The sequence below is a fragment of the Physeter macrocephalus genome, chromosome 11, assembly GCF_002837175.3.
Source record: "Physeter macrocephalus isolate SW-GA chromosome 11, ASM283717v5, whole genome shotgun sequence".
Taxonomy (NCBI): Eukaryota; Metazoa; Chordata; class Mammalia; order Artiodactyla; family Physeteridae; genus Physeter; species Physeter macrocephalus.
The window spans coordinates 142,353,461-142,376,496 of record NC_041224.1 but is presented as its reverse complement, the minus strand read 5'-3'; the positions used below and the strand labels follow the sequence as shown (position 1 = coordinate 142,376,496).

The 23,036-nt window shown below is 34.8% G+C and overlaps 1 protein-coding gene across 9 annotated transcripts in view; it reads left to right on the top strand.

Moving 5' to 3' along the window:
- MNAT1 (MNAT1 component of CDK activating kinase) overlaps window positions 1-23,036 on the top strand; it is a 223,416-nt gene that overhangs the window by 134,636 nt on the left and 65,744 nt on the right. Inside the window, exon 8 of one of the 9 annotated variants that reach the window (XM_055088513.1) lies at window positions 5,053-5,288. The exons of 5 other annotated variants lie outside the window; for them this stretch is intronic. In XM_055088513.1, coding sequence (XP_054944488.1) covers window positions 5,053-5,059 — 7 coding nt within the window. In that variant the 3' untranslated portion in view covers window positions 5,060-5,288. Of the gene's footprint in view, window positions 1-2,254; window positions 2,880-4,244; window positions 4,372-4,930; window positions 5,021-5,052; window positions 5,289-23,036 lie in introns of those variants that run through there. 3 more of the 9 variants (XM_024133063.3, XM_024133054.3, XM_055088509.1) reach the window with 3 other exon arrangements.

Sequence of the window (23,036 nt, the reverse complement as noted above, 5' to 3'; positions counted from 1 at the left end):
AATACCTAGGAATAAACCTACCTAGGGAGACAAAAGACCTGTATGCAGAAAACTATAAGACACTGATGAAAGAAATTAAAGATGATACCAACAGATGGAACGATATACCATGTTCTTGGATAGGAAGAATGAATATTGTGAAAATGACTAAACTACCCAAAGCAATCTACAGGTTCAGTGCAATCCCTATCAAATTACCTATGGCATTTTTTATGGAACTAGAACAAAAAGTCTTAACATTCATATGGAGACACAAAAGACCCCGAACAGCCAAAGCAGTCTTGGGAAAAAAATGGAGCTGGAGGAATCAGATTCCCTGACTTCAGACTATACTACAAAGCTACAGTAATCAAGGCAGTATGGCACTGGCACAAAAACAGAAACATAGATCAATGGAACAAGAAAGAAAGCCCAGAGATAAACCCACACACCTGTGGTCAACTAATCTATTACAAAGGAGGCAAGGATATACAATGGAGAAAAGACAGTCTCTTCAATAAGTGGTGCTGGGAAAAGTGGACAGCTACATGTAAAAGAATGAAATTAAGACACTTCCTAACACCATACACAAAAATAAACTCAAAATAGATTAAAGACCTAAGTGGAAGGCCAGATACTATAAAACTCTTAGAGGGAAGCATAGGAGATAAATCACAGCAAGATCCTTTTTGACCCACCTCCTAGAGAAATGGAAATAAAAACAAAAGTAAACAAATGGGACCCAATGAAACTTAAAAGCTTTTGCACACCAAAGGAAACCATAAACAATACGAAAAGACAACCCTCAGAATGGGAGAAAATATTTGCAAATGAAGCAACTGACAAAGGATTAATGTCCAAAATTTACAAGCAGCTCATGCAGCTCAATATCAAAAAAACAAACAAAAATAAATAAACAAATGTGGGGTTTAAAAAAAAAAAAAAACTACAATGAGATATCACCTTCCACCAGTCAGAACTGCCATCATGAAAAAATCTACAAACAACAAATGCTGGAGAGGGTGTGGAGAAAAGCAAACCCTCTTGCACTGTTGGTGGGAATGTAAATTGATACAGCCACTATGGAGAACAGTATGGAAGTTCCTTATAAAACTAAAAATAGAATTACCTTACGATCCTGCAATCCCACTCCTGGGCATATATCCAGAGAACACCATAATTCAAGAAGACACATGTGCCCCAAATTCATTGCAGCACTATTTACAATAGCCAGGTCTTGGAAGCAACATCGACAGACAAATGGATAAAGAAGATGTGGTACATATATACAATGGAATATTACTCAGCCATAAAAAGGAACGAAATTGAGTCATTTGTTGAGCTGTGGATGGATCTAGAGACTGTCATACAGAGTGAAGTAAGTCAGAAAGAGAAAAACAATTATCGTATGTTAATGCATGTATGTGGAACCTAGAAAAATGGTACAGATGAACCGGTTTGCAGGGCAGAAGTTGAGACACTGATGTAGAGAACAAACGTATGAACAACAAGGGGGGAAATCCGCGGTGGGGTGGGGATGGTGGTATGCTGAATTGGGCGATTGGGATTGACTTGTGTATAAAATTGATGACTAAGAAGAACCTGCTGTATAAAAAAAAAAGTAAAATTAAATTAAAAAATTAAAAAAATAGTAAAAAAAAAAAGTACAATGTGAAAAGAAAGTAATGGATATGGTGAAACCAAGTAATAAAAAAGTAATTTAAAAAAAGGCCCCAACAGCAAAAATAAAGTAGATGAAACAGATAATTATAGCTACAGGCATCTTCAAAACCCAAACTGCAGTCTTGAACATAAAGTGTAGTATTTTACATATGAATATGGAGGGTCCAGGGTCAAATTACTGTGAAAATGGTAGATAATTCACTTATCTGCTCTTTGGTAGATCTTAAGATATTCTTTAGTTTTGTATTCTCTTAAAAGTCCTGCAACCTCCAAGCCTGAAGCCGTGGGGAAGTGAAACAAAACCTAAAACCCCTTTTGAGTTTTTCATAACAAATTTATCAAATAATTGGCCTACATGTTAAAATTGAAGCTTGAAAAGACAGACAATATCGGGTTTTATGTAAAAAGTTATAAGTGATATAGACATTGATTTCCTATTTCTTACTGGGTTAGCAAGGGTCAGAATTCTGTATCTTTAAAATAAATTTTCTTAAAATCGTTACTTTTAATGTTAGCGAAGACAGAGTGTTTAAAGTACTCCTCTGTTACAGTTGCTTTTTCTAATAATTTTGTCATTAAAATTACATTTGAGGGCTTCACTGGTGGCAGAGTGGTTAAGAATCCACCTGCCAATGCAGGGGACACAGGTTCGAGCCCTGGTCCGGGAAGATCCCACGGAGCAACTAAGTCTGTGCACCACAACTACTGAGCTTGTTCTCTAGAGCCTGCGAGCCACAACTACTGACGCCCATGCACCCAGAGCCCATGCTCCACAGCAAGAGAAGCCACTGCAGCGAGAAGCCTGTGCACTGCAATGAATAGTAGCCCCCACTCGCCACAGGTAGAGAAAGCCCACACACAGCAACGAAGACCCAACATAGCCAAAAATAAAGAAATAAAATAAATAAATTTGTTTAAAAAATTACATTTGAAAGGTTATGGAAATGGCCATGAATAATAAGAACACAAAAATAAACTGTACAACAATTAGTACAAAGGATAGGAAGAGGGAAAAACTTGGCTGTTATACTGTTCCTACACTATGCATGAAGAGGTATAATAGTATTTGCAGATATTTAGTTAAATCCTAGAGCAACAACTAAAAATGTAAAACAAAAAGGGACAGACAGTAAGCAAGTAGCAGAGTAAATAATGAAATCATTAAAAATACTCCATTAATGAAAAGGAGAGCAGGAAAGGGAGGCAAAAAATAAAGAAATGGCATAATTAGGAAACAAATAGCATTGTGGTAGATTTAATCTTAACTGTATCAGTAATTACATTGTTCTAAACAAGCACTATGCAATAAAGCTTTCTGAAATGGGAATATTCTATGTTTGTGCTGTTCAGTATAGTAGCCACCAGTTGCATGCTTCTACTGAGCACTTGAATATGCCTAGTGTAACTGAAGAATTGTATATTAAATTTTACTCAGTTTAATTTAAATAACCACATATAGTTAGTGGCTACCATGTTTGATAGAACAGGTCTAAATACTCCAAATAATAGGCAGAAATTGCCAGCTTGGATTAAAAAAGCAAGATTTTACTGTATGTTTTCTACAATAACGTGACATTATATATGAAGATATAGTTTCTCTGAGCTTTAAAAGTTTCTCTGAAAGCTTGGGACTATAATTTGTTTTTATTTTGTAAATAACTCAACCAGTATCTCTTCACAGATTTCTTCTGCCCCATTTTCTCTATGTTTTCATTCTGAGACTCTGATTTCACATAGGTATGACCTTCTGATGTTGTTTTACAGTTCTTCGATGCTCTATTTTGTATTTTTCAACCTTTTCTTGAGTTTTGTGTTTCAAAAGTTTGGATAATTCTTCTTGTCCTTTCCTTACAGTTCACTTATTCTTCTTCTGTGTCCCTTTTGCTGATAAGCTCATCAAAAGAATTCTTTCTGATATTGCAGTTGTCATTTCTAGCATTTCCGTTTCACTCCTTTTTGTAATTTCCATCTTTTTGTTGAAATTCCCTGTCAATTTGCACATATTATCCACTTTTTCCACTAGATCCTTCAGCTTAGTAATCATGTTATTTTCAGGTGCCTCTTTGATTGTTCTAACATCTCTGAGTCTGATTCTGTTGACTATTTTATACCTTAATAGTATATTTGTTTTTCCTGCTTTCTTGTGTTTATTGTAATTTTGTTTGAATATTGTACAACAGAACAGTAGAGACTGAGATAAATAATATTTATGGCCAGAGTATTTATGTCCCTTTTTCTATTAGGCCATTAGTGTAGGGAGTTGAGTATCAAGTCTGTAGTTTGATCTCAGTTTGGTTGTTGTTGCTCAAGTTACCATCTGTGTGTCACAGGCTTCAGAGTCTTCCAGCCATGATCTGTTGCCACTTTGTACCTAGTATGAGGCCTGGAGTGCTGGAGGGTTTTTCTTAGTCTTCTTGCTCCACCCTCAGCTTTCAGCAGACTCTGCAAGCTTGAGCCAGAAAGGGGTTCTCTCTCTCAGTGTCCCTCCTCAGTGATAGACTTCTCTTGCTTTTTACTTGGAATGAGTCTTGTGGTAGGAGCAAGGGGATTTCTTAGTTCTCCTGTTCTGATTTTTGTTTTAGGAGGTCTGTGTGCCAGAGCCTCAGAGTGGTGCTTTCTCAGTGTACCTTTCTCTTCCCCAGAGGCAAACAACTTCTGTCTCCTACTTCAGGATGCAGTTGAGTTTGCTATCCTCTCCCAGTCCCACAGGTGAGGTCTGTTTTGTGGTGGTGGGGATGGGAAGTCTTGGGTATAAGACAGTTTCCTGCCCTTCTTTCAACCTCTGCTTCAATCATTATGTTAGTTTAGGTAAGAGTGGGTTTCCTGCCTTTCCTCAGTGATTGAAGCCTTTATTCTGGGTCAGTACAGGGTTTGGGAGGGTGGCAGTAGGTTTTTTACTCCTCCTCTAGTGGCACCCAACCTTCGCCCTACCCCAGCAGCTGAGTCTTGGCTGTTTTTTTAATAGTTCATTTCCTTGTGCATGTTCAATTTTTGCTGATTTTTACTTGGTCTACTCAATGGAATATCCTCCTCATCTTCCTCTTTTAATCTGCTGTGGCAGTGGTGCTAATGTATATTTGTATGTTAATATTTAGCTCACCCTGTTAGAAGTCTCTGTAAAATAAAGTAGCTTGATTGACTTTTTGTTTTTTTCTTGTTTTGAGTAAAATTTTAAAATTGAATAAGCTTTGGCAACACTTTTAATTGTTTGGAGCCCTTTTTGTTTTACTTCTGTCTTTACTATTGTGGTTTGAATTTTAAAATGTAGGGTAGGGCTTCCCTGGTGGCACAGTGGTTAAGAATCCACCTGCCAGTGCAGGAGACACAGGTTTGAGCCCTGGTCTGGGAAGATCCCACATGCCGCTGAACAACTAAACCCGTGTGCCACAGCTACTGAGCCTGCGCTCTAGAGCCTGCGAGCCACAACTACTGAGCCTGTGTGCCACAGCTACTGAGCCTGCGAGCCACAACTACTGAAGCCTGTGAGCCTAGAGCCCATGCTCCGCAACAAGAGAAGCCACTGCAATGAGAAGCCTGTGCACCGCAACGAAGAGTAACCCCCGCTTGCCGCAACTAGAGAAGGCCCACGTGCAGCAACAAAGATCCAACGCAGCCAAAAATAAATAAATAAGTAAATAAGTAAGTAAGTAAGTAAATTTATCAAAAAATAAATGTAGGGTAAGCGCAATGTAGATAACGTATAACTATAGTGTGTGTACTTTTCCCAAGTTTTTCATATCTAAAATCTTATTTGAACCTAAATAAAGGATACTGGATCATGGTTTTATTTTGTTTTGTTTTAGTGCTTGGGGGGCTTTCATTAATTATTGACTATTTAAAATATAGTTAGTTACAGAATTCTAGAAGTATACTTTGTCTCTCTCAACAAAGACTGTACAATATATTCTGTATCCACAACAGTTAAGAAGACAAATTGTTCTGATTACAAGTTTGTATGTATTTCAAGCAATGGACCTTGATTATAAGTTTCTTTCAGCTTCTGTGGCTAAGTAATGGAAGAATTTCTAGATCATCAATAGTGATGTCAGAATTGCTAAAGAAACATTGACTTTTTCTTGATGTAGAAGTATCTACCAAAATAGAATGTGTCTCATACCTTCCTTCTCATCAGCCTTGTATCTTAAGAAAGGGATTGAATTCTTTTTTAAAAATAATATTTTATTTATTTGTTTATTTTGTTGCCTGGCTTTTAGTTTCCGCAGGTGGGCTCCCCAGCTGTGGCATGTGAACTCCTAGTTGCGGCGCGCGTGTGGGATCCAGTTCCCTGACCAGGGATCGAACCTGGGCCCCCTGCATTGGGAGTGCAGAGTCTTAATCACTGTGCCATAAGGGAAGTCCCGTAAGGGATTGAATTCTACAGACAGTTTCATTTTGGGAGCCAGGATGAATTAGCTCAGGTGGTCTCTTTGGTGACATGTTATGACTTCATACTTAAACATTTGCCAAAGTAAATCATAAATTGATCTCTTACTTTACTAGTTCATTTTCTTTTCTGGAATTATTATTTGAAGCTATATTGCTTTCTTCCTTTTTAGAAATTACTTTAGATTTAAAAATGTATTTTTACATAATCTAATTTTCAGAAACATTTAGAGAGAAACTGAAGAAGTTACTCTGTGAAGTGAATTTTCAAAGAATAATTTGGTATCTACAAAGGTGCTACTCTTAAGGTACAGGAATATAAACTTTAGTTGACTTAAGGTATAGTAGTTACACATCTGTTCTAAGGGTTGTCCATATTTTTGTTAGAAGATTACATCTAATAAGCCCCAGTTAATCTTTTTACAATGGGCTCTCCCCCTTCCCATAAAACTCTAGCTTCTACTCCTCTCTCTTTTCTTTTCCTGTTACAACAAATTTTCCATTTTATGTTATTTTATCCTACAGAGGAAACAAGTTCAGTTTCTCTAGAGGCAAATAGAGAATAAATTACCTTATTTCCATTTTCTTATATTTGCTTTGAAATCTGTATGACATGAAGAAGTTAAGAATACTACATTTTGTAGCTTCACTTTAGTTGGTGCAAAACTATGAATGCAGGCACTTTCAAAATAATTTTAATTATATATTTTTGGGAGTATGTGGCATAAGGTCTTAGGAGGCATTGTGTCTCCAAAGAACTACTTTTTTGTCCTCATGTATAACTTAGATAAAGGACAAAATCAGAAGTACATTGCCTTGAGATTTTAGGTGATTTTTACTGTAATCTTTTCTAAGTTAGTTAAACTTTAGAAGTAGATGAAGAATAAATGAGAATTTCTCATTCAGGAGGGTATTATGAATATATAATTATAGTTCAAATTGCACTGGCAGTACTTTTCTGGTTTGCTCAAGGCAATATGTAAACATGTTTTATTAATTCTGTGCCAGTGGGAGCAAGCATTGGGAAAACTTAACTGCTAATTGAAATTCCCCAGACTGCAACTTTAGTGGTTAGTTTAGTAAAGTCTCATTGATTGGCACTGTGAGAGTGTCTTTTTAATAACCAACTGGCTTTCTAGTTAATATTTTACTACCTCCCACCCAAAGAAGAGTATTTCCCTTAACTAATACAAATTACAAGGATTATCAATTTTATTCATCAATTTCAAATTATTTAGTCAAATATCACTACTGTTTTAAAAATATGTGATTTATTTAATATGAACTTTTCATTCATGAACCTATTCCAGAAATAAGGAAAAACTGTTATAAGCTATAATCTTTAAGTAAGATGTATATTTTTCACTTTTACTTATTTGTGAATTTAAATGAAACCATTTGCTACCAGATTTCTGTAGAATAAAATTTTAATCTTCATTTCCGTAGAACATTTTTGTATGTTTCTTTGTGGTAGAGTGTCGTAGCCAAGTGCACACATTCATTTCTGTCTCTCCTGTTAACTGATGTAAGTCCTGTGCTATCAACTATGAGAGCTTTAAAAAATAGAATTAAACTGTGATAGTTTACTATCTAGAGTCCTTCCTAACCAATTGATAAGATTATTTAGCTATTATTATGAAATCACTTGTGAAAAAAATTGTGGGGCTTCCCTGGGTGGCGCAGTGGTTGAGAGTCTGCCTGCCGATGCAGGGGACCACGGGTTCGTGCCCCGGTCCGGGAAGATCCCACCCGGAGCCTGTGCTCCCCAACGGGAGAGGCCACAACAGTTAGAGGCCCGTGTACCGCAAAAAAAAAAAAAAAAAAAAAAAAAAAAAAAAAAAATTGTGGTTGTAATAATAGTAGAACCTGATGATAATTGATAATTAGAAGGAAGTTTCTTATTTGATCTTCATCAGCACCTATCAATTTTGTTTTCTTGTGTGGCTGTAGACTACACTGATAAAAATCAAATTGCTGAACAGAAGTAACTGACCTGTTACAAATCCATTACTGTTATTGGCAAAACAATTAAAATGTTCATTCTTGAGGGAATAGGATAGGATATAGTTCCCCTAAAATAGAAGATCCACCTTCACAGTAACCCTGGAGATTCTTTTCCTCCCTCCCTTCCTTCCTTCCATCACTTTGGATTCCTTCCAAAGTGTACAGCAAAGTGATTCAGTTATATATAAGTATTTTTTCAGATTATTTTCCATTATAGGTTATTATAAGATATCAAATATAATTCCCTGTGCTGTAGAGTAAATCCTTGTTGCTTATCCATTTTATGTATAGTAGTTTGTACCTGTTAATCCCATATTCCTAATTTATCCTTCCCCCCATCTTTCCCCTTTGGTAACCATAAGTATGTTTTCTATGTCTGGGAGTCTGTTTCTGTTTTGTCTATAAATTCATTTGTATTATTTTTTAGCTTCCATGTATAAGTAATATTGTATAATATTTGTCTTTGTCTGACTTATTTCACCTTAGTATGATATTCTTTAGGTCCATCCATGTTGCTGCAAATGGCAATATTTCATTCTTTTTTATGGCTGAGTAATATTCCATTGTGTGTACAGATAGATGCTTAGGAGTGGGATTGCTGGATCATATGGTAGCTCTATTTTTAGTTTTTTAAGGAACCTCCATATTATTTTCCATGGTGGCTGCACCAATTTACGTTCCAACCAACAGTGTAGGAGGGTTCCCTTTTCTCCACACCCTCTCCAGCATTTATTATTTGTAGACTTTTCTGATGATGTCATTCTGGCCTGTGTGAGGTGATACCTCATTGTGGTTTTGATTTGCATTTCTCTAATAATTAGCTATGTTGAAGTCATTCTGGCCTGTGTGAGGTGATACCTCATTGTGGTTTTGATTTGCATTTCTCTAATAATTAGCTATGTTGAGCATCTTTTCATGTGACTGTTGGCCATCTGTATGTCTTTGGAGAAATGTCACTTTAGGTCTTCTGTCTATTTTTGATTAGGTTGTTTGTTTTTTTGATAATGAGTTGTGTGAGCTGTTTGTATATTTTGGATATTAACCCTTTGTTACTTGCATCATTTGCAAATATTTTCTCCCATTCTGTAGGTTGTCTTTTGTTTTGTTTATGGTTTTCTTTACTGTGCAAAAGCTTTTAAGTTTGATTACATCCCATTTGTTTATTTTTGCTTATTTCTTTTGCTTTGGGAGACTGATCTAAGAAAATACTGCTATGATTTGTGTCAATAATGTTTTGTCTGTGTTCTCTTCTAGGATTTTTATGGTGTCATGTCTTACATTTAGGTCTTTAAACCATTTTGAGTTTATTTTTGTATACAGTTTGAGGGAGTGTTATAATCTCATTGATTTACATTTAGCTGTCTAGGTTTCCCAACACCACTCGCTTAAGAGACTGTCTTTTCTCCATTGTATATTCTTGACATTTTTGTTGCAGATTAATTGGCCATAGGTGTGTGGATTTATTTCTGGGCCCTCTGTTCTGTTCCACTGATCTATATGTCTGTTTTTGTGCCAATACCATGCTGTTTTTATTACTGTAGCTTTGTAGTATTTTCTGAAGTCTGGAAGGTTTATGCAAACCCTGGAGATACTTTTCGTGATCATTCTTTTGCTCTTAAAAATTGATAAATTGGAACTTTATATGTCAAGAATTTGAGATGAGGTATGAAACATATTCTAAAAAATTTTTTGTTGTAACACTCTCTTAGTCTCCCTCCTTAAGTCTTCCTCATTTTTGCCAGAGAAAACTTTCTAATATATCAATCTGGGCATGTCTCTCTATTATTAATATTCTTCAGTGGCTCATCATTATCTGCATAATCTGTCCCCTATCTACCTTTGTAGCCATATGTCCTGGTCCTCTCATACTTGGTGTTTCTTAAGAACCTCATGGTGTCTCACAAATTTTTGTGCCATTGCATGTGCTGTTCCATTTCCTTAGGAGGCACCTTTACAATTGTGGCACAGTCCCCTTAGTAATTTCTTTCCCTCTTTTCCTCCCTATGCATGAATTGTCTGTTTATGCCCCTTATTCCCTTTTCTATTGGAGTAGCATTTTTCCTTATTTATATGTCAGCCATATAGTAAGACTATTAACATTTGATATCTTATGTTTTTGTTTTTGGGTTTTTTTCTTTGTGGTACGCGGACCTCTCATGGCCGTGGCCTCTCCCGTTGAGAAGCACAGGCTCTAGATGCGCAGGCTCAGTGGCCATGGCCCACAGGCCCAGCCGCTCCGCGGCATGTGGGACCCTCCTGGACCGGGGCACGAACCCGTGTCCCCTGCGTCAGCAGGCGGACCCTCAACCACTGCGCCACCAGGGAAGCCCTGTTTTTCTTTTTTGACTTTTTATGGCCATGATTGACTTTGTGCCTATTTTTGTTTTAATTGAAATGTAGTTGATTTACAATATTATATTAGTTTCAGGTTACAGCATAGTGATTCAGTATTTTTATAGACTATATTCCCTTTAAAATTATTACAAAATAATGACTATGTTTCCCTTTGCTGTACAGTATATCCTTGTTCCTTTTCTAATTTATACATAGTAGCTTGCATCTCTTAATCCCATACCCCTATCTTGCCCCTCCCTCTTCCCTCTCTCTATTTGTAACCACTAGTTTGTTTTCTATATCTGTGAGTCTGTTTCTGTTTTGTTATGTATATTCATTTGTTTTATTTTTTAGATTCCACATATAAATAATAACAGAGCTTTTGTCTTTCTCTGTCTGACTTATTTCACTACACATAATACTGTCTAGGTTCATCCACATTGTTGCAAATGGCAGGATTTCATTCTTTTTTATGGTTGAGTAACATTCCAGTGTGTGTGTGTGTGTGTGTGTGTGTGTGTGTGTGTGTGTGTGTGTATAAACACACCACATCTTTATCCATTCATCTGTTGATGGACACTTGGGTTGCTTTATGTGAAGTAGGTTTAATCTTTGAGCAGTAAAATATATTAATGATGTCCTGCTAATTTTCCATTGCTCTTCTACTTAAGAAGTCCTAAACCAACACAAAACTTTATATATATTTATTTATATTCTAATTTTTAGGTAGCTTTGATATCTACATGTAATCACTTAATCCATCTGGAATTTATTTATTTGTAAGGAGCTATAAAAGAATCTTTACTCTGCTTTTTCAACTAGTAAATCAATTGGCCCAGAATAATTTATTCAGTAGTCCTTCTTTTTTCCATTGAAGTTTTAGATAAACATACTAGGGCTTTTGGTCCACTGACCTTTCTTTTCCAATAATCTATGTTTATGTTTTTTAACCATATCACATTATTATTCATTTAAATTCATGATATGTTTTAGTATTAAGTTGTATATTTATTTTCTATTGCTGTGTATCAAATTACCACAGATTTAAGTGGCTTAAAACAACATCCATTTTATCTCATTTATTATCAGTGTCTGTGGATTATGAGTCTGGGCATGGGTTACTTGGATTGTATACTCAGATTGCATGTGGCTGTGATCAAAGTGTCAGCAGGTGCTGTGGGTCCATGTAAGCGAGGTCTGGGGGGCTGTCTTTCAAGCTCATTCATATTATTGGTAGAATTAGGTTTCTTGCCAGTGTAGAACTCACAGTGGCTTCCATCTTCTTCAGTGCTAACAGGAGAAAATCTCTTCAAATCTCTTCCTTTTTTAAGGGGTCCTACTTGTTTAAGTTTGGCCCACTTAGATAATTTCCTTTTTTATTAACTTATAATCAACCAATTCGAGATCTTAATTACATCTGCAAAATCCCTCTTGTGATATAATATAATCTAAGGATTGAAATCCATCATATCCATGAGGACAAAATCATGCAGGGCTGCACACAAGGGGGTGGGAATCTTGGGGGCCATCCCAGAATTCTGCCTACCAGAGTGGGGCAAGTCTTCCTTTGCTACTTATCTTTTTCACAGTGTTCTTAGCATTTTTATACATATGTTCTTCCAAGTAAACTTTGTTGGCCAAAGCAGCAAAGCACCCTACAGTTCTTTCAAGTTTTCTGTACATTTGAAAATTTTCATTATAGAATATTATGAAACAAGTAATCAAACAAAGCAAACCAAAACACCTTAACAGCTAAGACACAGCCATCCCTATTACCCCCTAGATACAACCAAACACCCGTTTTTTGGGTATTTTATTTGGAATTGCTTTAAACTTATAAACTGATACGGAAAGAGTGGACTTTTAAAATTTATTAAGTTTTTGCATATCTGACACATTTCTTGGAAATTAATTTTTGTTACATCATACTTATGATGCTGTTATTATAAAATTGTTTTCATTATGCTTTCTTACTGGTTCTTGGTTAAATATATTTTCATTTTGTATATAGCTGTTTTACTGATAATTTTGTTTTTTAAGGTGACTATCTGGGGTTTTATCTGGAAGTCAGTCACCTGAAAAAACAATTTTTTTCTTTTAAATGCTCTGTCTCTGATTTTGGTTTCATATTTTATTGCATTTGGCTAGAACTTCTCGTGTCATACAGTTTTGATAATTGCAGTTTCTTTTGTCTCATTTTTTTGTGTGTGAATCCTTCAAGTGTTTCATCATTAAGTATCATGTTGGTTGATTAAGTGACTTTTCTTATCATGTTGAAGTATTTTTTTAAAATCATGTTGTAGAATTTCTATTTTTTGGTCAAAGTCTTTACCTATTGACTTATTATACATGGATTGTCTAAGAATGGAGAAAAGGTGTTTGTTTTGGTTTCTGTTTGTTTTGTTTTTAATCCTGTACAGTTAAGTTTATACATTAGTTTTGGAAAAATTCTCAGGGGCGCCAGAAAATCAAAGAATATGGAGAAGTACAAAACTCACAAAAATTGCAATACGTATGTGTATATAATATATGATATATACTTTGTTGTAATTATGAAAATATTACTAAATTAACTTTTTTTATAGCTATGACAGCAAAATGTCTTTATCTGTTTTTGCTGGCATTTGAATTAAAAAGAAATCAACTCACATCTATCATGAATCTTTTGCTTAATCTTCTAGTCTGGCACTAGTCTGGTAAGTTTTAAATCTTTTTTTTACAGTCATGGAAAAAAATATGTTTCTGCTTGAAGCAGTTGTCAAACAAGCTTCTTTCATCGACCGTCAGACACAGGGCAGCTGAATGAGGCTGTTTAGTCTAGAGTAAATGCTCACGAGATTACAGGGTCACTGAGGAAATGTAATTATGCAGTTGATTCCAGAATAGTCGTTTGTAGTAAGGACTTTAAAAGTATTCAATCATAGTATTAATTTAAAAATATGTATACTCCAAAATTAATCTCAGAAAATCAGCACTAAATAAATTATTTAGTTTAGTAATAAAATTATAACTATAAATTATGACAATGAAATATAGTTTTAATTCAGATTTCTGCAGGACCCTAAAAAAGGAAGTTCCGTTTATAATTGGAATTTGCTCAGTCCCTCCCAAATCGCTATAAAATTCAATTGACTCTGTATATCTATATGTAATTGTCTCTGCTGGGAAACGAAACCTCATAGTATTTAGCTCATGTTAATTGAGAAAATAATTGATTATTTAGCAGTTTTTTTTTTACTTTTGTTATTCATTTGATTATCGCTCATTCGATTATGAAGCACCTCCTGTGTGTCAGTTACGCTTCTAGGTACTAAAAAAACAACAGTGAGCAAAACAGAGAAAGCACCTACTGTCATGAAGCTCACATTATATTGGGATGAAATGAACAATATAAATACACTGATGAATTTGTTAGATGGCAGTATCAAAATACTTTATCCTGCGGTATTTGTCTTCAAAAGACAAATACCTCAGGATAAAGGGATATGTAGTGATTGGTGTAGAGTGCTATTTTTACATAGGTTGGGGTGGAATCTTTTGTAGGATGATATTTGAACAGACATGAATTAAGCAAAGAAGCTAATCATGTGATATAATGGGGATAGGCAGAGCAACTCTAAGTGCAGTGGCCCTGAGATGGGCATGTGTATGAGGATGAGAAAGGAGTCCAGTGCCTGGAGTAGCGTGAATTGGGGAATAGCAGGAGATGAGGTCAGAGTGGTAGCAGGTTTTTATATAAGAAGGCAAGCTGGGCCCAGTTAGACCATGTAGGGTTTTTTTTTAGATGATGGTCAAGACTTGGGATTTTACTGTGACGAAGATGAGAAGCCATAGAATATTGAACAAAGGTGTGTCATATGACTTACATTTAGAAAGATCTGTTATAGGAGAATGGATGGTGGAGAGAAAACAAGAAAACTTGCAACTGTCTTAGTTAAGATGGTAGTGGCTTATACTAAGATAGTAACAGTGTAGTTGCTGAGAAAGTGGTCAAATTATGAATATAATTTTGATAGCATAAAATAGAGAATTTTTGATGGATTGGATGTCGTGTGCAGGGTTACTAAAAAGTTGCTCCCAGGGTTATATCTGAGGTACAAAATTGCCATTTAAATGTGATAAGGGACACTAGGGAGAAGGGTTCTCTGGGGCAAGACAGTTGTGTGAGTTGCTTTAAGTTCAGTTATTTATCAAATATTAAAAACAATATGTTTCTAAAGAGGCTGCAAGAACTGGGAAAAATCCTTAACAGCTCTCCTCTTTTATGGGAGAGTGAACTGTCATGAGTTGACTACAGTAGAGGCCAAAGAAGAAAATGCTTCTGTACTCAGAGTCACATCTCTGGGTAGTGCAAAGCTAAGACTAGATTTTTAGTCTCTTAGGATACTTTTTCTCTGCTGTACCTTATGGCCAAGGCCATTCCATTTACAGAGCTTTCAAAATCTGAATGAGCTTTATTTTTATTATGCTTTTAGATTGTTTTAATTTCAGATAGTATTTTTAAAGGCAATGAGTTTATATAGCAACTTTGCTTATTTTATTCTCAAAAAAATGAAAACAAAATTATTCTGCTCTAAGAAATAGAGACACAGACGTAGAGAATGGACATATGGATACCGTGGGAGGGGGAAGAGGGGGTGGGATGAATTGGGAGATTGAGATTGACATATATACACTACTATGTATAAAATAGACAACTAATGAGAACTTACTTTATAGCACAGGGAGCTCTACTCAGTGCTCTTTGGTGACCTAAATGGGAAGGAAATCCAAAAAAGAGGGGATATATGTATACATATAGCTGATTCACTTTGCTGTACAGCAGAAACTAACACAACATTGTAAAACAACTATACTCCAATAAAAATTAATTTTAAAAAAAGGTCATTGATAAATCCTATAGAAATAAGCCCATTTCACTATTTCAAGGGGCAGTTGGTTGAAAAGCTTTTGTTTACCTAATTTTGAGTTCATGTGTGCATTTTAAAATTCGTATATTTTTAAAATCCTGTAACTTAAAAATTCTGCTCTAAGTATGAGCCAAGTTTTCAGCCCCCATTTTTTCCCCCATGAGGAAAATAGGACTGAGTTGGGCATTGTGACTCACAGGCTTTTAGGTTGGAGCTTAGGTAACTTTTGGGTTGGTGCCCTGATAGCAGAGGTGTAGCAAGGAATGGTCCATCCCAGCCAGATGCAGGCAATAAGGGTTGCATTATCTGTAGAGAATTAAAAAATAATAATAAAATAAAACCAATTAAAAGTCAGTCTGTTTTTTTGTTTGTTTTTTTTTAAATCAGCATGTACTAGCAGTTCTAAACAATGTTGGTTTTCAAATACTCCTTCCTGAAAACATCTTCTTTTGGTCCAAGTTCTAAACAATTGCTGTTATTAACTTTCGATTTCATAGTATATAAGTAAGCTTCCAATGAGCACATCTTTATTCTTTGTTCCTGAATTATATTGTGTTGTATTACAGAAGTGTAATCAGAGAACTCCCAGTTTTATAGTCAGCCTCAGAACATCACCACCCCCTGCCACCGCCAACGAACCCACCTACATTTAGCCTCACTCAAGAGTAAGTTTGTCAGATTTTAGAATCCTTCTGACTCCTTTCTGGCAAAATTTCTCTTTTCAGTTCCCCCGTGGTATTAAATATTTCTGAGTTTAAGTGGTAGATTTGAAGTGAACTGATACTCCAGTGATTGTAGAGATGAAGATATAGAACTTAAGTTCTTGGAGTATTTATTTTTGTTTAAAGCTTTTCGACTATGGGACGCCTGAAAGTTGCTAGAAAAAATCCTAAAGAAGCAAAGACATGAACATTATTGCAATTTCTGGAATTTATTGTGAAATAGCTATTTTATGAGACTATCAAACTTATTATCATTAAGATATTTTCTAGCTATTTGGATACCTGTTGCTTAAAGAAAGAAACTCAAAATTAAAATTAACAAAAAATATTCTTCAATTTATTATGAGCAAAGATAAATTGAAAAATCTGGCTTTATTCCCTATTGAACATGAGTATACGAGGAAGATCAACTTTAATGAATTCACTGACAAATTTGCATAAGTAAAACTCAAAACAGAAACTATGATGTGACAATCTCTTATGTACTTACAAATATTTTCCTGTTTTCAAAAATTAAATTAGTATAATTAATGGGTATTTTTGTCTGTTACTTTTCCCTTTTTTGTTGTGTGAATTTTATTTTTATTTAAAAATTTTTAGTGGTATAATGTGTACAAAATCCAGTAGAAGAAAAAATTTGTGTCTTTTCTGCATTGTTATTATTTTTCATTTCATGATTATTACAGAAAATAATTTTGTTGTAAAAAGGAGCAGGTGTGATGAAAAATGATCTGCTCTGGCTGTCCAATATGCTAGGTGTACAGTTGCCTGATAAGAGTTGGCCCTGAGGATGGGATCCTGTGTCATGTTTCTGTAATACCAAGTCTTGTCAATTTAGTCATAAAACTAAATTCTCCATCGTATTTGGTCATACTGATTTCAGAAGAATGTGCAGACTTAGATTTGAAAAAAATAAGAGCAATAGAAATAAGCACGGGTCAGGAATTAGATCCTGCTTTGGTTAAAAGAATTGTGATTGTTGGGTCTGGAAAACAACTGGCTATGCTTTGGGAAAGCAGAATGAACATGGTTGGTTAATCTTTTTTTTTTGCCTTAAATAATAAGTGAACTTTATTGGCCAATAGGGAAAGGGAAGGACTAGCTTCAAGTGAGACTTGATGCAGGGCTCCAGTGATCTGACCAGGATTCAGTTTCTTTCACCATTTCTCACTCTTCTTCTTTGGTGCTTACTCCAATTTCTAATAGTCTCTCCCCTCTGGTTCCAAGATAGTACCAGTAACTTTTTTGACTACATATGTCCTCCTTATGTTCAGAAGGGATAGTTAATCATTTTTTAGTTTATGAAAAATATTTGAAGGGAGTAATGTTTCTGAAAGGAAAATTATCAATAAGATGGTAAAATGTGGATCAGATGACCAGTTTTGACTCTGCCCAGCTTCTACATCTTAATTTTTGTTATCCCATTTATCTGTATATTTCTAAATCATACAGTTATACTGCAGTTTCTTGATTTCCAGTTTTAGACCTGCCTCTTGACATCTTAATTGAGAGATGAAGATCTAGCCCTCTAAAACTCCTTCCCTATTCTTATTTCACTTCTCCTATTATTTCCCAATACAGTTATATCACAGTTTTAAAATTAAATCAGTATTCACTATTTCCATGGTAAATATGTAAATATTATTTTCAGTTGAGCCATGTATTGTACAATGATTATGTTTCTTTAGATTTCTTATTATGATTGCTTTGCCCTTTTTTGGGGGGGGGGGTCTTCAAAAATTTTATTTTTTCATTTAAGTCAGCATCTTGCCTATCCCATCAAGCCCCAAATTATCTTACCCTTTCTGGGGCTAATGAATATGAAAACAAAATAGAATCCCACCATTCATCACCTTCTACTTTCTTTTAACCTCCTTACCCAGTGTAGATGGCACTTTATATTTTAGTTACTAGCTTAGTCTCTCCTGTCCTCTCGTTTGCCTTGTGTTATAAGCATGCAGTGTATCTGCTTTGATAGTTTATGATGAGTAACATCAGAACTTGAGGGATTGCCACTTTCTAAATCTTTTAAAAATATTCTTCCAAGGAGTGATTAACTGTTTTTAGATTTAGAGAAAATTCATTAAACCTTTAGGTCTCTTGCTTTGAGTTTTACCTCAAACTTAATTTAGAAAGAATTGAAAGTAAGGGAAGCAGAAGCAATAATGTTTACTTCATTCTACTGTTTTCACCTCTTCATCCCAGAGAAGAAGAGGAAGAAAGATTCAATAGCTTGAACTTGCTAGTGAGACAGTAGTCGTTCCAGTTGTAAGACATTTGGACAGCTCTGGTTTCCCAGCAAAAGAGTCAGCAGCAGGAGGGTATTTCTTGGAACTCTGTGGTAACTTTTCCATGAAGCTGCCGTTCTTTCTGAGTTAGTTGTTTCCTTTATCCTCTCATTTGCTTGAAGTTAATGTGTGTAACCTCATGGTGGCTCTACTACTTCATCTGTTAGTTGAGCTTGCCTACTGGTCTTGGTGGGTTTTATTTACTTGTTACAGATAATTTATCCAGTACCATCTTAACTCTCAACTTAAAGTTTAAAAATGATATATTGAAAGGCTATATTATTAGTGTTTTCAGATTGTGGATTTTGTCCAATATTTTACAAAATGGAGTAAAACAAAATAAACTAGACAAGGGCATTGTACATAGTAAATGTAGGTATTGTTTTGTGAAACAAAAAGAAATGTAAGTATTGTTCAGTCATATGTGCATATGTATACACACTTGTAGTGAGTTTTCATGTAAAGAATATTTACTAATTATGGTAAGAAAAGTTTGAGAAATGTTGCTTTAAACACAAAGCACATAGTAGTAGAAGTCACTACTCAAATAATTTCTAAAATCTAGGAAACAGTACTTTTGAGGCTAAGGGAAATTATGTATGGGCATAGGTGGGCATGGCCTCTGATTTTCTTCTAGCATAATGCTTTCTGGAATTTCATTTGTTTCTAACCCTTTTTTTATCGGGAAAAATAGTCATCCCCTTTTATTATCCAGGTCTAATGGACCCTTTTTAGTTTTTTTGTAATTTTAAGTTATTTTATAGATGTAAGAATAAATGAATAGTGGAAAAAAAATTAGAAAATTTAGTAGAGATTTAGACATAGCACAATCAAATTTTTTCCCATATGTTCTTGGTTTAGAAGATATATATACCCAAAATTGACGACATCCTTTGAGTGCAACTAACCACTGATCAATGGTCGTGCATGAACATAGAACGTATCCATCTTGTAAATACTGAGTCCAGATTTCAAATACATCTTTAGTAGGTTCTACCTTATCACTGGTTCTGCTTCTTCTTGCATTTGTATCGTCAAAATGCAAATGTATCAGTAATAAGTTCAAGCTTATTATCTTATTTTTTTGCATTTGCATTGTCAAAATTAAATCCTTTGAAAACTTTGATGCCTTGTAATTTGATTGAAGAGAGGACCACTATCTCTTTTACCCCATAATTATAAAAGGTTCTCATTTTTAGATTTATAAACACCAGTTAGAATGACCAATCCAATTAATTAATAATTTCTACATCATCTCCTTTCTTCACAATACCTTTGTATATGTACCCGCCTATAGTATTTATTTACTTAAAGACTGTAGCAAGTTGTGTAAAAGTGATGGTACACCAACATCATAAAAAGTAAAAAAAAATTAACACACATTCTTTTAGCAAAATGGATAGTCAAAGTTCTTGTCCCATATTATTGTGGAATGAAATCCATTCTCTTTAATGACTGACTGGATGAGAAGGTAATATTTCCTTTTAGTCCTTAAAAATATACACTTGAGTGACTGTAATTGGGAATCAGGGATCTGTTTTGGGTTGATGAAAATGTCCTAAAATTGGATTGTTTTGATGGTTGCTTTGTAAATTTACTAAAAATCATTAAATTGTATACTTAAGAATATACCAGTAGCTCACTGATTTTTTGAGTTTGAGCAAATTCATCTAGGATATTGTCATATCCTCTTAAGAGATGATACAAAAAAAGATGTAGTAATTTGGGCACTGCAGTAAGAAAACTGAAGGTTGATATAGTAGTTGTTATTTATTTAACTATTGCATCATTCTTCAGGTGATTCCATCATTCTTTTGTTTCTTATTACTTTAGCTTTTTTTTTAGCATTATGGGGAATAATTGAAATAATTTCTAGGATGATAAAACAGTAGTATGTTTCAAGCTATAGTAAAAATAAGGTCACTAAGATTCCATTATCTTACATTAAAAAAGGGTCTAATGGATCTGTATGGTATTTTATTATGGCAGTTTAGAATTTATTCTATTTTTAAGCAGCATTACTGAGGTATAATTGACATGCACTAAACAGTATGTATTTAAAATGCATGGTTTGACGAGCTTTGACATATGTATATAGTTATGAAATCCTTTCCGTAATCAAGGTAATGAACATATCCTTCATATCCAAAAGTTTGCTAGTGTCACTTTGTAGTTTCACCTTCACACTTGTCATCCCCCAACCAAGAAACCACTCATATGCTTTATGTAACTGGAGATCATTTTGCATTTTTCAGAATTTTATATAAATTGAATTGAACAAGATGTATTCTTTTTTTGTGTGGCTTCCTTCACACAGAATAATTGTTTTGAGATTCATCTTTGTTGTAGTGTGTATCAATGGTTCATTCCTTTTTATTGCTGAGTACTTTTCCATTGTATGTATATCCCACAATTTCCTTTCCATTTATTTTCTTGTTGGATATTTGGGTTGTTTCCAGTTTTTTTTTTCTGGTTTTGGGCTAATAAAACAAAGCTGATATGAAGATTCATGCACAACCTTTTATTCTTGGGTAAATACCTAGGAGTGGAATGGTTGTATCATATGTAGATGTATGCATAAGTTTTGAGGAAACGGACAAATTGTCTTCCAAAAAGGTTGTACCATTTTACATTTCTACTACCAGTGTGTAAGAGTTCGAGTTGCCTTCCATCCTCACCAGTAATTGGTATCGTCAGTCTTTAAAATTTTAGTCATTCTAATAGATGTGTAGTAGGATATCATTGTTTTAATTTTCATTTCCCTAATGATTAGTGATGCTGAGAATCTTTTTTTTTTAAAATAAATTTATTTATTTATTTTTGTCTGTGACAGGTCTCTGTTGCTGCACACGGGCTTTCTCTAGTTGCGGCGAGTGGGGGCTACTCTTCATTGCAGTGCACGGGTTTTTCATTGCGGTGGCTTCTCTCGTTGCGGAGCACGGGCTCTAGGCACGTGGGCTTCAGTAGTTGTGGCACGTGGGCTCAGTAGTTGTTGCTTGCAGGCTCTAGAGCACAGGCTCAGTAGTTGTGGCACTTGGGCTTAGTTGCTCCGTGGCATGTGGGATCTTCCCGGACCAGGGATTGAACCTGTGTCCCCTGCATGGGCAGGTGGATTCTTAACCACTGTGCCACCAAGGAAGTCCCGAGAATCTTTGCATGTGTTTACTTGCCACCCATATATCTTCTTTGTGAAGTGTCTGTCGAAATATTTTGCCCATTTCTTTATTAGGTCTGTTTTCTTATTGGGTTTTGAGAGCTTTTTGTATATTTTGATATGCAGTTTTTATATATTCTGTTTATCAGATATGTAGTTTGCAAATATATTCTCTTAGTCTGTGGTTTGTCTTTCCATCTCTTTACAGTGTCTTTAGGAGAGTAGATGTTTTAATTTTGATAAGTCCAATTTATAATTTTTTTCTTTTATGGATCATGCTTTTTAAAAATTAATTAAAAAAATTGAACTATAGTTGATTTACATTATTGTGTTAGTTTCGGGTGTACAGCAAGGTGATTCACTTTATATATATATAAATATTTTCAGATTCTTTTTCATTGTAGGTTATTACAAGATATTGACTATAGTTCGTTGTGCTGTACAGTAAATCCTTGTTGTTTATCTATTTCGTATATAGTGGTGTGTATATGTTAATCCCATACCTCTAATTTGTCCCTCCCTCTCCCCTTTTTCCTTTGGTAACCATAGGTTTGCTCTCTATGTCTGTGAGTCTGTTTCTGGTTTGTAAATAAGTTCATTTGTATTATTTTTTAGATTCTTTGTATAAGTGATATCATAGAATATTTGTCTTTGTCTGACTTACTTCACTTAGTATGATAATCTCTAGGTCCATCCATGTTGCTGCAAACAGCAATATTTCATTTTTATTTTAGTAGATGGCTAATATTCCATTGCATATATATACCTATATACCACATCTTCTTTATCCATCCCTCTGTTGATGGCCATTTAGGTTGCTTCCACGTCTTGGCTATTGTGAATAGTGCTGCTATGAACATTGGGGTGCATGTATCTTTTTGAATTAGAGTTTTTATCTTTTTGTGGATCATGCTTTTGGTGTTTTATCTAGGAAATTTTTGCCTAATTCAAGGTCAAAATAATTTCTTCTGTGTTTTCTTCTAGAAATTTTATATTTTGGGGGTTAGCATCACTTAGGCCTGTGATTTATAGTTCATTTCTGTATATGGTAAGAGGTATGATTTGAAGTAGTTTTTTTTTTTGGCATATTAATATTGAGTTGTTTCCACACTATATGTTGAAAGGCTATTATTTCTCCAGTAAATTGCCTTTTCACCTTTGTCAAAAATTAGTTGTCCATATATGTGTGGATCTCTTTCTCACCTCTTTTCTCTTTCAGTAATTTGTTCGTTGAACTTGATACCAAACTATATTGTTTTGATTACTGTAGCTTTATAAAAAAGTCTGAATATCAGCCCTCTGATTGATTCCTTTTTTTTTTTTTTTTTTTTTCTTTTTTTTGCGGTAAGCGGGCTTCTCACTGTTGTGGCCTCTCCCGTTGCAGAGCTTTTAAGAAAGCTGTTTGGCTGTTCTACATTCTTTGCATTTCCCTGTAAGTTTTAGGATCAATTTGTCCATTTCTGTAAAAACGCCTGCTGGAATTTAAAAAAAAAATTTAATTTTAGAACATCTTTGGATTTACAGAAAAATTGCAAAGATAGTACAGAGAGTTTATATATACCCCCACGTGATTTCTCCT